The sequence below is a fragment of the Haplochromis burtoni genome, unplaced genomic scaffold (genome assembly GCF_018398535.1).
Source record: "Haplochromis burtoni strain Fernald_Lab_line unplaced genomic scaffold, NCSU_Asbu1 Contig_62, whole genome shotgun sequence".
NCBI lineage: Eukaryota > Metazoa > Chordata > Actinopteri > Cichliformes > Cichlidae > Haplochromis > Haplochromis burtoni.
The window spans coordinates 853,718-870,045 of record NW_024582423.1 but is presented as its reverse complement, the minus strand read 5'-3'; the positions used below and the strand labels follow the sequence as shown (position 1 = coordinate 870,045).

The 16,328-nt window shown below is 40.3% G+C and overlaps 1 protein-coding gene across 7 annotated transcripts; it reads left to right on the top strand.

The window, feature by feature from the left end:
• Nucleotides 1-241: 241 nt before the first annotated feature.
• kansl3 (KAT8 regulatory NSL complex subunit 3) lies at nucleotides 242-15,638 on the top strand. Of its 7 annotated transcripts, XM_014333687.2 has the most exons (23): nucleotides 244-488; nucleotides 1,365-1,639; nucleotides 1,754-1,924; nucleotides 2,009-2,099; nucleotides 3,048-3,233; nucleotides 4,118-4,246; nucleotides 4,354-4,470; nucleotides 4,570-4,668; nucleotides 4,917-4,988; nucleotides 5,105-5,179; nucleotides 5,397-5,554; nucleotides 6,214-6,277; nucleotides 6,367-6,555; nucleotides 6,785-6,941; nucleotides 7,312-7,389; nucleotides 7,640-7,819; nucleotides 10,343-10,430; nucleotides 10,691-10,818; nucleotides 11,277-11,383; nucleotides 11,843-12,020; nucleotides 12,890-13,011; nucleotides 14,646-14,746; nucleotides 14,837-15,638. In XM_014333687.2, the coding sequence occupies exons 2-22, from the start codon at nucleotides 1,428-1,430 to the stop codon at nucleotides 14,700-14,702; spliced, it is 2,658 nt and encodes an 885-aa protein (XP_014189173.1). In that variant the 5' UTR covers nucleotides 244-488; nucleotides 1,365-1,427; the 3' UTR covers nucleotides 14,703-14,746; nucleotides 14,837-15,638. The 7 variants fall into 7 exon arrangements, with proteins under 7 accessions (XP_014189175.2, XP_042077120.1, XP_014189173.1 ...); XM_014333690.2 differs by lacking the exon at nucleotides 14,646-14,746; XM_014333689.2 differs by lacking the exons at nucleotides 14,646-14,746; nucleotides 14,837-15,638 and having other exon boundaries at nucleotides 242-481; nucleotides 12,890-14,615.
• The last annotated feature ends 690 nt before the right edge of the window (nucleotides 15,639-16,328 follow it).

Below are 16,328 nucleotides of genomic sequence, written 5' to 3'. Positions count from 1 at the left end.
TAATATCGTATCGTGGGATGTTGGTGATTCCCACCTCTAAGTTTATTGTATAAAATAAAAAAAAAAAATAATAAGAGAATAAAAAATATTATTAATCTAATTAATAATAATCATAATATACTATATATTATAGTAATATATATAATTATAATTATATATAATATAATATTATATATAAAATAATCCAGACTTTTATCAATCCAGTCCATATTTTGCGTCATTTTCTGTCTGACGCGCCACGATCAGGGTTGCCAGTTTGGTAGAAACAGCAGGCCTGACTGAGCCGCTTGAATTTAGGGCCTAGAAAGGGAGGGCGCGGAGCCTAACAAGGCAACGAAGCGAACAAAAGGAAGTGGCTTTTACGAGCTAAATGTTTATGTTTCATATAACCTCTTTCAATGCCCGGTAAATACGCCGTTCTTATATTTGCTTTGCTCGAGGCAGGAGCTGAAGCCGTCGCGGACAACATGGATTGATCAAAGTAAGAGGTAATGAGCGGTACACCATTTGCTTAGCTTGTAGCTCGCTATGATTATGCTAGCATGCTAGGTCATCACGCAGCTTTCAGTCGCGGGTGAATTTGCGAATGTATTTGTGATAAATATTGAACCTATTACACTTAACCCACGTATTAAGTGGAATGTTTGGTTATTTGCCACACGCGACTCAATATGTTGTTTATAATGGCAAAATAATATCCATTACATAGTAGAAGCTAATAGGTGGTGCTTAAAGAGTATAAACGTGTTAAGCGTCAGTCTGACTCTGTACCAGGACTGAAACTGTTTCGCTATCGCTCGTAGTGCTGTTTTTGTTAGTGCTTTTATTGTTGCTTTGTGGCTTTTTAGGCTGTTGTTGTTGGGTTTTTTTTAATCAATAACTTATAAGTTATATTTGGAAAATAGCGTAAAGCCCTGGAGCTCAACGCATTGTCAGTATGCATAAAAAAACTAGAAATTGTGCAAGTGCAGACCCTTGAATGTGCTCGCTTCCACATAGCTGACTGTAGTTCAGTTATTCCGTTGTCTTTCTGATATGTCAACACTTAAAGGGCTTTAAAGGCTTTGTCTGGAGCTATTGCCCTACCACAAACTTTATGGATGTATGATGTAAGAGTTTCAATATTAAAATTGATACAAATCTTCTCACACACACACACACACACACACACGCACACACACACACAGTTTTCCCCTCACATATGTGTGCGTGTGTGTGATTTCTATGTTTCACAACTAATATTTCTGTAAAATTAGCAATACCACTTTATGATCAAGTCATTTTTTGGCAGACAAATTTGATAATATTCTTAGATTATTTTGCATAAAATACAAAAACAATTCATTCTTCCCTTCTTTCCCAAGTTTGTCCTGAATCAGCACCAGTTGTTAAGGTCTTCCCGGGGCCCTTTGGGGCCCAGGAAGAGGATGCATCGTGGTGGAGATAAAGACTTCCAGACCTCAGCTCGAAAGATGGGCACATCCTTGTTGTTCCAGCTCTCAGCCCATGAAAGAGAGTTAGATTTAGTATTTCTGGACCACAGCTATGCCAAACCATGGAATGCCCACCCAGATGCCAGCAGTGCTCGACCCACGAGGACGCTGTTTGTTACCCCACGTCGCCAGCCTGAACCCGTTTTGTGAGTTAAAAATGCTCCTATTAGGCTGCTTCTCTTTAGCCATGGTAAAATTAGTAATCTGATGAGCATTTTTAATCACTTGTAGTGATGCGGTATTTTTTTCTTTGTCTGCAGAGATTCAGATTCTTTAATAGATGTGGAAACTGTAACGCCAACACCTGTTCCTCTATATGATAACCACAAAGCCCTTAGTGTGATGAAGGAGTGCGAGCGGCATGTCCTGTTTGCTCGTACAGTTGCTGAGAGTCCGCCGCCCCCTGATGACTGGGAGGAACATGTAAACAAGTAAGCAACCACCTCAGTGCTCCACCTTTTATCATGTAAAGTTATCCACTTGCAGTAAATCTCTTTGAAATAATTCTGCTTCAGGACTGGATGGACAGTGGCCCAGAACAAATTGTTCAACAAGGTCATTAAAGCTCTGCAAGCAGAAAGACTAGCCCGTCTGGCCAATGAAAATGTAAGTCTTTTTTTGTTGTTTGTTTGTTTTGGGTTCTAAAGGGTACTAAGAATTATTCACAACTTCTTTGTTTGACTGTGGGAAAAGATTTAACAGTTGAAATGATATATTATATATAATAATGGCACTTTGTGCCAATATGTTGTTGCCTAATATCTAAATATGGATATACACAGCTGATGCAATAATAGAATATGTTCCTGCATCAATAAATTAAGAACATTTTTAAATGCAGAGTCTGTTCTGTTTGTGAAGCCCATAAACAAACACACTTGTATATGAATGTCTGATTTAATTATCTGTTCAGTTTTACATATGTGGCTGCAGCTAAGTTATGAGGATAAGTTACTGCTGTTTGAGATTTGCAAAAGATGCATTCAAGCCCAATGGGGGTTGGATGCTAAGATCTGTAATACATTGTAGTTCATCACAAAAAGTTTGTAGTGAAGCACCACCTGTTTGACTTACTAAATAGCAGGACAGACTTGCTGCAGCTATTCTCCCCAAGCTTCGTTAACATAATCCTCCCTTTCATTCTTATTTTTTGGCGGGGTTCATTTTAGTTTTTCTTTCAGGGCTTCAGGTGTCTAAAAGTGTTGTGCAGCCTCGCTCTGGCCCTCGGGTCATGTTTTGCCCGTGTGTGATGTAGGTTTTGAGTCCCTAGTTCTGCCCAGAGAAATTCATGCCCTATTGCTCCTTTGGTTAATAAATTTAATAAACAAAAATGAAGAAAGCTACCAGGTGATGCACTGATGAATAATCTGTTCACACAGAAGCAACTGAAAGCATGAGAGGAGAAATTTACAAAAGTTTTTTACCATATGACAACTAATTTTAGGGCTTACCATCTGAACTCGCCAGCTGAGTGATAGTGGGAATTCCTGGTTCTGTAGGTTATATTTCAGATGTAAAAATGACTGAATTGTTCTGTGATCTTGTTTCTCACAGACTTCCAATGAGCCAATTTTGCGAAGGATAGCTGTGGACAAGTGTGCGAGGAAGGTGCGGCATGCGCTGGCCAGTGTGAACTGGGACACCAAACTGACACAGTGGTTACACACCACTCTAATTGAGTCTTTAAGCCTAGCCATGCTTGCTGCATACCTGGATGTGCTGCAGACTCTCAAAAGCAAGGTACGTAATTGAATAAAGAGTATGAACTGATGTACATTTTTCTGTTAGGCCTGTGCCAGAGGGATAGGCTACAAAGTTCAACCCAGCCAGGGTTTCTTTGCCTTAGCTAGCTCAATGGGTATCAGCCAGGTTTCTTGCTTCAGGATCTGCACATGCTCACATAAAAGGGGTGTTTCACGCATCATGTTACTCTTCTTTCGCACAAAATTTCTATGATTCCAGCCTGCTTCTGAGATGTTGTCAAATGATAATGATGGTGAAATGGTGATTTAACAATCTATAAAGAACATTAGAAAGTTCAGTGCTACACTATTGCAAATAAGACAAAAGATTAATGCTGCAGAAAATTTTTAATTTGGTGATTTAGTGCTCAAAGCAGTACAATAAAGATTTTAATTCAAGGTAATTGTTTTAGCTCTCAGTGCTGCTGTGTTTTTTAGTTTTTCCCTACGGTGACGGCTGCACATTAGAACGCTGACACTTTAAACAGGATCCATTTAAACGTTAAGTATTACCGTCCCACAGACTAATAAAGGAAGTTTGGAAATTGCTTTCGTTTGCAGGCAGATTGAAGTGAAATAAATTTTATTGAATGAAGAGCTATTGCTGGTGTTAATTCTTATAGCTGCAGTTCCAGCAGTATAAAAGATAATCTGCAGTGATTTATTTTTAGTTTTTTATTTATTTATTCATTTATTTTCATTTTTCAACCCAAACTTGGCGTATAACCTGCTCCATTTTATGTGTTCAGCATAAGTTACTATGGTGATTTGGGTTAACAGAGGGCCTCATTCATGACACAGAAAACTGACTTTAAGCTCAACACGGGTCGCCATTAATTAATGAGACTGTTGATCCATTGTTACGTTCCTCTGTCTGCTTAGTTGCCCTCGCTGATCGACAGAATGTTGCTGTCATCGGCAAAGACCGGCGCTCCAAGCGCAGAGGCGCTGTCACTGCTACTGAAACGGCCATGGGACCCAGCTGTTGGAGTTCTGTCTCAAAACAAGCCGGTAAAATTAAATCAGTCGCTTTCAGTTTTCAACAGAAAACGTTTTCATTTAACTTTTTGCACATGTGACCACTGAGTCCTTTTTTTTTTTTTTTTTTCTCCTTGCAGAGCAAGCTTCCAGGATCCCCGCTCATCCTTATTGCACCATCAAGCCCAACCAATCCCGCCCTCTCCACTTCACGGAGAATGAGATTCTGGCAGTCACAGCTCTCCTTTTTTGGAAAGGTCAGATGTCCCATCAGATCAAATCTTTGTGTTTACAGAAATATTTTTCTTCCCTGTTTTGTCACAGAAAACTGCCTAAAACAGCTGTTTTTGTGTTAGGTCATCCCAATACACACTCATGTGAACAGCGGGGCCAATATTGGCATCACCCAGTGCCTAGAGCACATGTTGGGTACTGTCAGGGCCAAGGTCATGGAGGTAGGATGTTGGTTTTTATTTGATGCATTAGTGACTATAGCTGCGATGTGATTGTGATCTTTATTTTGTTAAATTCATGTAGATGAATGTGGCAGATTTTTAAATATGCACATTTCTAATTGTATTTATTAGGTAATGACTCAGATCACTGTCCAAACTAGAGATGCTATATAATGGTTTGTTTTGTTTGTTTGTTTTGTGCGTCTGTACCTGCACTGATTGCATGTTTTTATAAATGTAACCACCAGGTTCACAGTCACTTTCCTCACAAACCCATTATCCTGGTCGGCTGGAACGCTGGGGCTCTTATGGCTTGCCACGTAAGACTTTTTACCATGTATTTATCATAGTGATTTAATGTGATGGCACTAATAAAAGTGCACTATTGTCAAAGGTGTGCAATAGAATACATTTTAATAATAAACTTTGACTCCAGGTGTCCCTGATGGAGTATTTGACGGCTGTGGTCTGTCTTGGCTTCCCCCTGCTAACAGTCAATGGGCCACGTGGGGTATGACCTAAAGCATTATCTAGCTTCAGCACTGGTTTTTATCTTTGATGTTTTACTCAACTGTTAGGAAAAAAAATCTTTCTTTCTTTCTTTCTTTCTTTCTTTCTTTCTTTCTTTCTTTCTTTCTTTCTTTCTTTCTTTCTTTCTTTCTTTTAAAAATATAACTGAAAAACAAAACTTTGCTTGTGCCAGTTTTTCACATATTGCTGGTTTACAGGATGTGGATGACCCGCTCCTGGACATGAAGACACCAGTGTTGTTTGTGGTTGGCCAGAATGCGCTCCAGTGTAGCACAGAAGGAATGGAGGAGTTCAGAGAGAAGCTCAGGGCAGACAACAGCATGGTGGTGGTTGGAGGCGCGGATGACAATCTGAGGTCAGTCACAGCCTTAAAGATCTGAAAAACATAATATTTTAGCAGGGACCACAGATGATGTTCAACGAGTCAAATGCAAGTAGATTCCTCATTATGTCAGTGAAGCTTGGAAGATATTCGCTTCACAGCAAGTAAATGCCTGTATCGAACTTATCACTGGGATGAGAAAGATTTACTCAAAAGCTTAATGTACAGTTTTGTGCACAAGTCCTTCTTTTCTATATATTTAGCTTTTAAAGTGCTCATGAGCAATCGTTCTCCAGGCTTTCTGAAGGTCTCACATAGTTTTTTCAGAACAAATTGACTGAAATTTTCAGACCGATGCTTGTACCTGACCACTTTCAAAACAAATCTATGAATGGTTCAAAGATAAGAAGGCACTTAACTCAAGAGATGGCACATAAATGAGAAGTTTGCTGAGCAATAATACAGTTTTTTGGGGTTTTTTTTTTGGGGGGGGGGGGTTATATGGCATTTCTTTGCTCAAGTGTAACTACTTTGTTTGCAGCGTATATGACACTGAACTTCTTGATGAAATGTTCTGAGACCACATATATGTGATGCAAAAACGCATTTTAATAGTTTGAACAATTGATTGGCTACATGGTCAAGTATGACACTTAATATTTTTCCACTTCTGACTCTAAACCACTCCACAGAATCAATTCAGCAAAGATGAAATCAGAAGGACTGACGCAGACCATGGTGGACCGCTGCATTCAGGTGGGCCCTCATAGCTAGAAAGCATTTTTCATCTGCTGCAGTTTATATTTTGAATATTTATATTTTGTTCTTCTCTCACTGGTCTTTAGGATGAGATCGCTGACTTCCTTTCAGGTGTGCTTACACGGGCAGAGGGCCACGGTCATGGCTCAGGTGAGCTGAGAGACATGGACACAGAAAAGAAGAAAAGGCCTCGACGGGAGCTTCCCTTTGACATGGAGAGAGGACGACCATCCTCCCCTGCACTGAGAGTTCCTATCTCGCCGTCGGGATCTGAGGTAAGAAGTCTTCTGTATTTTTATGAAATAAAAAATGTTGTTTTATGAAATGATGGTAAATTATACAATGGTGTGTATCATAACTGTTATCATTCAACAGTAGCTGTTGAGTTTTAATAATAAGACCTTGTATGGTGGAATTGCAGTCATAGCATCGTATCTTATGATTGTAAGAAGCTACACTGTCTGCATATGAGTCACCAGGTGCTCATGTTCGCTTGATCCTCAGGATCTGTCTAGTGTCTGCAGCAGTCCCACATCCAGTCCCAAACCCAAGACATCTGGTCTTTCTCCGGCACAGAAGTCCAGCCTTATCACTGCTACACAGTTGCTCAAGACACACATGCAGCGCTCCGGCACAGTGCTCACTCACAAGCAGGCTCAAGGTCAGTGCACCAACTCACTCAACTCTGAATTCATTGAAAAGGGCTCTGTAAATACACTTGTGCACTGTGATCCTTGGTACCTGTGTGTACACAGTTGTCCTGTTCACCCCACTTGTTTATTTGAACTTGTTAAAACAAGCCATTGATCTTAACTCCAGTGGAATTTTTGCAGAGGTGTTACAAGGTAACCAGACAGGGTAGAATGCAAGATGTGAAAATGATGGTAGAAAACAAAGATTTTGAAGAGATTATCAAGTCACGACATCTGATGGGGGAAGATGGAACGTGACTGAAATACTTTCCTCTCATCCTCTTGTCTCTTCTCTTCCTACAACTTTCCTTTCCGGCTCTTTTTTCCAATTCATTCCAGCTCAGTTTGCTGCTTTTATGAAACAAAACATGCTTGTGAGGAAAAATCTTCCTCCTGGCACTCCTCCTTGTATTTTTGGTAAGTGTCTATCCCTCTTCTTTCCTTTTTTCTTTCCTCTTTCCCTTTCACTCTTCTTCCTTTGTTTCCGCTGCTTTAATTGTAGACTAATGTGACTACTTTACTGCATTAAAACTTTATAAAGCTTTTGAGAGCAAATATTAACTTCAAAGCTTGGGGTTAGTTAAGGATAAAATACCACAGGTTCATGTCACTTCAGTACTTCACTGATAGTTGTGTGTTCGTCTGTGTGTTTGTCTGTGCCGTGCAGTGCCGGTGACCTCTGATCAGATGGAGGGCCTGGACAGAGATGAACTGCGGTCCCATGGCAAGAGGAGGCAGACACCTAGTCCCACTCCAAGCAAAGCCTCCAAGAGAGCAAAGATCAAGGTTACTATTGTTTCCCAAAGCGATTCAGCAGGGGGCAGCCTCAGTCCTGCTGCACATGAAGGTACAAAACCTGGGATCCTTTAACAGTGGTTTGATTTAGGAGTATTGGTAATCAGAAATTGTGTAAATTGGTGCTGATACTCATGAAATTTTGATATTCTTGATATTAAAGATGATGATAAACTAAACTGGTTCACACACAACAAGCTGACACTTGCTCGGCGTTGTATCTAGACTAAACAACCACAAGGGTCGACTTCTGAATGTCACCCGTAGCCCAGCCCGCGCACTTCCCTGCTCTCCACACAACACTTTTAGCATATGCAGTCATGAAAAAACTCACTGTCAGGGGAAAAAAAATCCACAGTCCAATAGACCAACTTTGGATAATTGCAGTTTAAACCAGATGAAACCAGCAAGTAGGAAGGCCTAAATGTAGCAACCAGATGAAGGACTACTCCACTGGCAGCATCTAAGTAAACAAACAGCTGGCAATAGCGTTCACTGTTAAATGACCACAGCTGCATATAAAACCTCTGGTCTAAGTGAGGGAGGTCAAGCTCACTTTCTATCAAGTTACTTTGATCTGAAGTGGGCTTGACCAGTAAATCATCTTACTGTCAGTTTAAAGAAGATTAGCTACATATTTAATTTCTGAGATGTCTTAACCCTCTGGGGTCGACGGACGCACCGGCGCGTCAAAATCACATGACCAATTTAAGACAACACGGCTACAAGATGCAGCGACCCAGAGTCTCCAATTCAACTTGGACTTCAAACTATATGCCAGTTTTTAAATTGTGTCGATGGGCCACGTAACACCAGAGTTATGATTAAAAAAATACACGCGATGTTTCTTTCTGAACAAAACAGCGGTGTGCACAGCAGAAAGAAACGGTAAAAATGGCGTTTTCTAAGGACAGTGCTAGCAAACACTCTCCGCTTGCGAGTGAAAAAATAAAAAACACCCGTTCCCTATTGGTGTTAAAGTGTACCATGTGAGCCAATCAAAAAATGATATGGCAGCATGTGGCACTTGGTTGTTTAGGGAGAAGGAGAAGTTTTAGGGGTGACGCCCGCGAGAGAAATCGGGCGACTGAAAGAAAGAGAGAGGGCGAGTTTTCACATGTGAGACATTAGTGACATTTAGCGTTTTTGGAGGCTATAGTTACTGTATTGTGTACTTTTTGTTTTGTGTGTCAGGTATACTAGCGAATGTCACATTTCCTCCAAAAAAGCCACCAAGGGCAGATTCCAGTGTAAACGCTGTGTCCACATAGAAAACTGGACCGATACACCTCCTGTTGTCAGAGCTGCAGGGTTTAGGCCAGGGTTGTGGCCAGATTTAGGTAAATAGTACCATATAACTTTCTTGTTTGCCAAACGTGCACAATTTTTAGAAATGTATAATTTCTATTTGGATTTCAAGTTATGAAAATGATTCGTTAAACACGTTAAATATTTAAAATGAAACATTTTTGTCTGAGTTTAGATCAATTGTGCTAATATAGTATGTCAAAATGAAAAAACAACTCCAATGCCAGATATTCGAGGTTGTGCTGAAAATAATGATACCAAACAAGGCAAGATAAACAGTTTTTTAAATGTGAAATGTAGAGGTGAAATCAAAAGTAATCAAAAACGGCCAATTATACCCTGGACCCCAGAGGGTTAATATAAGATTTTTTAAAAACGTATAGCTTCAACAGTGTATCTAAGTTTTTCTGTCCAATAAATATGTAAAATTACAGAAAAGGTTCTGATAGTTTATAGCCCAAAGTAGTCTGTAGTTATAAAACATCATTTTTGTTAAAAATAAATTTAAGTGAAGTTTCTATAGATGGTAAAAAACTGTTATTTTTCTCTAAAATAATTATTCATCTGCTGCTTAAATCAGTGCAACATGGACATTCCCAAAATGGCCAAAAAATGCCAACTGCTTTGAATTGCACTAGATGGATTAATTATTTACTTGGTTGAATTGTCAGTGAGGCAAACCACTTAGTTTGTGAAATAAAATTTCAATAAACAGCCTTAAAAAAAAACAAAAAAACACACAGACACACACAAAAAGAAGGCAGTGACTGATTCAGCCAATCAGCAATACATTCCTGCAGTCACCCACTATAAGGTGTTGGGTAATTTGCCTCTCATGTCATACATAGCTTCATACAAACTTGAATCTTTAAACACTGAGAGAACTTGTCTGGGCTTTTTTGTTTGTTTTTGTCAGAATAAAAAGATATAGTTCATTCTTTCATGCGTTGATTAAAATCACTTGTGGGCAGACAGATGCTTTGAGCAGGTTGAGTTCATTCAACTGTGCAGATGAACAATGTGTTTTTTGTTGATTATGCATTATTAAATTTAAACTAGGGCTTTGCTAAGCCTTTTATTTTGAAAAAACAAACATTCTGCCTGTCATTAATGACCAGGTGGTTGTTTTGAGATTCACCCTTTTTCTAGAAATGATCATAATTTATTTGTTGTTTTTTGTTTTTGTGTTCCTTTTTTGTTTTTACCAAAGCGAGATAACTGACTGTCCTTCATATTTTCTTTTTTTTCTTTTTTTTTCTTCTTGCAGTGGGTGTCTCAGGAAAGCCCTTAACTGTGACAATGGGACAGACTGTAGCTGGTGCCAAGGAGCTGTCTGGACTTCTTACAGGCCAACGGTAAGCAAGCCAGCGCCATAACACACACACACACACACACACACACACACACACACACACACACACACACAGACGAATTGAGATTGGAGCACTTGAAACCCTAACTATCCCTACACCCACATCCACTCCCACTTGGTGGGGTGTCTGGTGCAGAGGGATTGGTTAGAGGTGTACTTGGAGTTTGGGAGCTGAGTGATGGCCAAAGCAGCACTTGCTGGGGTAGCTCCTGAGTAGACTGGTGGTTATGTGTGTCACTGCAGGTCTGGTAGTCTCTCAGAGGTGTCTGGTGCCCTGTCCCCAGGCTCCAGCTCATTCAGCAGCGTGCAGCCTTGCATGGTGTCGGGGCCTTCCACACCAGCCCAGGCGCAAGCTCCAGCCACTGCCCAAGGTATCTTCGTCTTGTCCTGCCTTGCACGCTTGTTTGCACTCTTAATTGTGCAGCTGATCTCAACATAGTGACATCAAAACACAAGTGCAGTTCTGCTTGGTTTTATTGTGTGGGATCCAGTTTGATCGCTGAGCTGAGAATTTGGACAACATGTTTTAGCAAACATCATCATTGATCACCTCTTGCACCATCGCTGTCAGTCACTGACCCAAACCTTGCCCTGGCTATCGTGTGTGTGTGTGTGTGTGTGTGTGTGTGTGTGTTGTTGTGTGTGTGTGTGTGCGTGTGTGTGTGTGTGTGAGTGTGGTGTGTGGGTGTGTGTGTGTGTGTGTGTGTGTGTGGTGTGCGATCGTGTTTGTGCGCTTGGAATGTTTTTGTTTTTTTTTCCCTTAATAATCTCTGTGATGTTTCGTTGGGATTGATTTAACCCAATCAATGATTGATCTGTGTGTGTGCAGCACCTTCCGCCAGCAGTCTTCTACAAGGCCTAAGTTTCAGTCTTCAGGAGATCGTCACCAAAGCTCCTAACGTTCCCTCAACAGCAGCCAACACAGGTGGCACCCAGGTAACACTTGGAGTGGTTGTATTCGATTCCTAAACCAGATTTTGAACCATCCATTTGCGATAAATTATGTAGACTATTTATAACACTCAAAGAGGGTTTTATTTATTTTTATTTTTTTAAAGTGTGTAGTTATGTGTTAATCTATTTTTTTGAATATGCCACATTTGTAATTGGTTACCCAAATGATTAAAAGAACTGAAAACACACAGATCTAGTGGAACTTCCATGGTTTAGGTACATAAAAGAGAAACTGGAGCATATGTTTTATTGCCAAGGAAAAACTTTTTTTTTTTGTTAATAGACGTCGTCATCGCGTCTAATCGGCTTCAATACTACCAAACTGCTTTTTTTTTTTTTTCTTTCCTTTTTTCCTTTTAAGTGACCTAATGGAATAAAAGATGATAAAATCATCTTTCCTGTCCACTCATCTTCCCTCATGCTGTTTGTGCCATTCTACAGGGTCCGGTCCTGAGCTCCGCCGGTACCAGCAGCAGTGCTCTGCTCCGGGCAGTGCCTGTGGTCACCACAGGAGGAGTGGCTAAAAACACCGCCATCCATCAGCTGCTCACTAATGGTGGGCTGGCCAAACTTGCTAGCAGCTTGCCTGGCTTGGCGCACATCACTAACCAGACCACTGGTATGTCTCGAGCTGCCAAGACACGACGGCCACGTTGAATGCCCAGAGTTTGTTCATCCTTTGTTTTGGAAACAGTAGTGCAGGAGGTCTGTAGGCCTGACGTAGAGGAATGTAGAGGACATCTCTGATACTTGCAGAGATGGTTTGCCTGGAATGAGCCTAACTGTTGTAAGGTTTGCAGAGGAATGTGCAGCTTACACGTACAGCAGCCAATGGCAGATTAGTGGCGTACATGTTTTCATGTTCACGGAATGGAATTTAGAGTTTCCATCTGATGTCGGACACACAAAGGCATGAAACAGTTTGATCCTGAATAATTGTGAATTAAGTTAAGATCAATGTTAAGAGGGTTGACCAAATTTTAATAAGACTCCTGTTTTTCAGTCAAAACTGCTTTCTGCGTCAGCTTTGTTTGTTCAAGCGATCATTTCATGTTTGTTTCTTTTGTTTTGTAAACCCATTAAATCACCTGCTTTCAATTATTCATTTATATTAACGCTGACCTCCTAGAGAGTTGTGTTGAGAAGCAATAACGTTGGCACATGGCATTACCCAAGCTGTTCCTGTTGTAATAAAGACTGGAATCAAACTTGTGTTTTCATTGTCGTCTTGTTGTCATTTTATTTTGAGTGTAAATCAGTTGGCTTTCTCACCCCTTTCACTTACCTGAACCTCCAAATTTGCTTTTACCTTTCATGGTCATCTAATATCATGAACGTGCTTTAAAAAAAACAACAACAACAGCTATCCTTTAGATGACTTGCATCACAGCATGTTTGCAGCAAATTATTATTTAGTCTAATCTGGTGTATTTGGACGTAAATCATTTATAGCTTGTTATTTCTGTGTATGTTGGTGTTTGTTGTCAGGAGGGCAGAAAGCCCCCACTTCTATAACGGTGACCCTTCGAGGAGCACATCCGAGTAGAGTGGGATCTGTCAGCCAAGCTGGTGGTGAAGCTGTGACTTCAGCTCGTACCCATGAGCCCAAGGTGCGCCTCAGTTCAGCACCTAAACAGACACACTTAACTTGGAGCTTTTTCTCTCCCCCTTATTCTTGGTTACATGTTTTTCTGACTAACACAAAGTTTGACAGATTTCTGTTATCACTGCAAATGTTCATGCAGCCCATTAAAATTTTCAGTTTGATAGCTTGTAATGGTTCTCACTGACATGCCACCCCAGTGCCTACTTTTAAAATCATTTTGTTGTCACTAGTCTATAATTTGTTGTGGAGGCAGTCTAGAAAATAATTACCGGCTTTATTGTATAGCCTTTGACCCAGTTGTTCACAGTATCTTGTAGCCTTGTGTATTTTAGGTCACATACAGCCACTGGGGCATAAACTGAGGGCTGAAGGTGCATTAACAGAAAAACACTGAAGTGTTTGTTAGAAATGACGCACTGAGGTGAAAGTGTCAGTTACAGCTTTTCTTTTTCATGAAGAGATGACAGCGTTTGAGGAAACGGGCAAAAGTTAAAAAAAGCAAGTGAATTTCTTTCACTTTCTTAATATTTTGCCTTCACATAGCCAGACTTTCTTTTTACTCATTTTGAGTCCAGTCCTTATACCTGACCATTTTCTGAGAAAGTTGTTCGTTTGTTAAGCCACTTAACACTGACATACGAAGCATGCAGGCGAAAAAGGCACCTACATGAAGGGCTCAACCAACATTGTGTGTACGCATGAGAGAAAACTTAGCAAAGATCTATTCCTAAATCATATCTTTAGGCAATCTGTTACTAGCAGTTTGTCGTTAAAACACATTTGTTCCCATTTCTTTGTTTGAATCAATGAAAAATGTCAAAAATAATATAGTTTAACAGGCACACTATTTTGCACCACCAGGGTAATTATGTACATGTATATATCACTCATCATGATGTGCAACCTATGGACGTCATGTTCTTTAGATATAGGAAAAAATTCAGCAAAGAACTGACACAGGATCTGAGAGATACATCTGGCCCTTGAGCTCATCCATCTGCTGTTGACTAAAGTCTCGTCAGAAATGGTCTCAGTGGCTGTCAAGAAGCCATTCTTAAGGAAAGGTTGAGATATGGCAAAGTGCACAAGAACTGGTCTCATGGAGTAATGAACACAAATATTTGTTTTTATTTCTGGTTTAGATTGTCATGGGAATTTTTCAGCATGACAATGATCTCATACACACTTCTAATAAAGTAAAAGAAAAACAATTGATCACTATTAATCATGGATTGGCTTCCCCAGAGCCCAGACTTAAACATTATTGAAGCGGTGTGGGATCAGTTTGACAGAGACCAAAACAAAAGGCAGCTTTGAATGTGCTTACAGAAAGCTGGAGAACTATTCCTGAAGACTAGTTAAAGAAATAAGAGGAATGCTTACCTAAGGAAGTTCAGACTGCTCAAGAATAAAGGTGGCCACACCAAATATTGACTTTGAAGCTTGTTAAAACAGTGCAAAAATCTTTTTTCTTTTTTTGCCTTATTTCCATATATGTTTGCATGTTTTAGTAAATCACCATATCCATTAAATCCCCATTTTCCATAGCAAAACATAAAGCACTGAGAGGTGGCTCGAGACCTTTGCGCAGCACTGTAGAAATAAACACAAAATCCTCCCATGCCTTGTCTTTTTCAGATAAGTATTAGAGTGTGGATCACAGTGTGCTCCACTTCTGAAACTGGATGCAGCTGAAAATATCTCAATATTATATCTGAGGATTCCGAGCAGACTTTAAAGTAAATGTCAAACATGTTATTGCCCCGAAGAATTTAATATAAACCAAGAATGGACTGAGAGTTAATTAATTGCACTGTGCCCTTTTGCAGCACTGAAATCTCGGCTCACTGTGGGCAAATCCCTGATGCAAGATGGTGATGTGCAAAAGTACCTTAGGAGCCACAGCCTGCTGATGAGACTGCTCCCTCCCCATAGTGACGAACACACCGCCGCACAGTGTGCAGAAGACCACGCCTCACAGAGGGCTCCCCTGTGGAGATGGTGGGAAAAGGCCAGGCAGTTGCTTTCAGTTGTGGACAAGTCCGAGTCTGTGCTGGATAGAACAGGCACTGCTAACTTCAGGGGATGTCGTCGTGCTACAGCCTGCACTCCTTTATTACACCTTTGACTTTAAACTGACAGCATGATCACATGTTCTTGGGAGAAAATTATATGCTGAAGGTAAACTGTAAACTACCTGGAGTGTGGTGGTGCAGCCCAGGTAAAGCCTACAAAAGGACAGCTGTGCATCTCAACAAAGATAATGTTTGAAGTCCTTAGCGTACTCAGAATATATTGAGTTCTATCATTGCTGTATCCATATATGTCCATATAGATCCAATAACAGTAATCCATATAATAAGTGTCTGTCATAATTGTTTCTTTTTATGTAGCAATTTTAATAATAATATAATTTGATGTAATGTGCTTCTGAAAGGGAGACGCGTATTGCGATGCTTAGTTTGAGGTATTTGCACTTGTAAAACTCCAAGCTTTTGTTGCACTCGTTTCCACCTGAACCTGTTTTTCTATAGCCTCAAACACTGGACCAGGGTACTGCTTCCCATCTGCACCGTCTCATGACTTCACTGCACGCAGAGCTTATGTTTGAAATAAACATATTTACCTGAATGCAATGCTTTTGCTTTACTTAGCTAATGTAAACATTTAGTCTTGTGTGCTAAACACTTGTAGCACTGAGCGAGCTGAGAAACTCCGCTCTTGTTCAAAATGTTATGGAGGAGCTCGCTCCAATGCGTGATAGTCGCACTGCTGTGTTTACAGCCGCAGCATAAATACAGCCCACTTATTGTAGACGACATCCTGTCAGCAGTCAGATAAGATATAGATAGGAGTGTCTCTCTTCCTCTGTATGTAAACCTTTGTATACATTAGATAGCATGAAGGATCCCATTTAGACAACAGCAGCTGCTGGTATTTCCTCACATCATTGCCACCAGCCCCTCTTGAAGCAATCCATCTGAGATTTAGTCATCCAATCACGTCTGCAGGCCAGCTTTACTGTCCTGCAGACATTGAAGGTGAAGTACAGTGAGAATAGAAGTGTTTTACTTACACTTTACACTTCATGTTAGTAAAGCAGGCAAAACAATGAAGCAGGATGTGTGTATATTCACAGGTACAAATATGTAACATATTTTTTGTACAAGGCCCGAACAGCGCAGGGGGAAATCAGCAGTATTGGAAAGATGGAATGTGAATGAAAAGCGGTAACAGAATGAATTTAATGGTTAATATGTGTAAGCTTTAGGTCCCTCATGCTACAAGCATAAATAACATAAAAGAATGAACAAACTATTA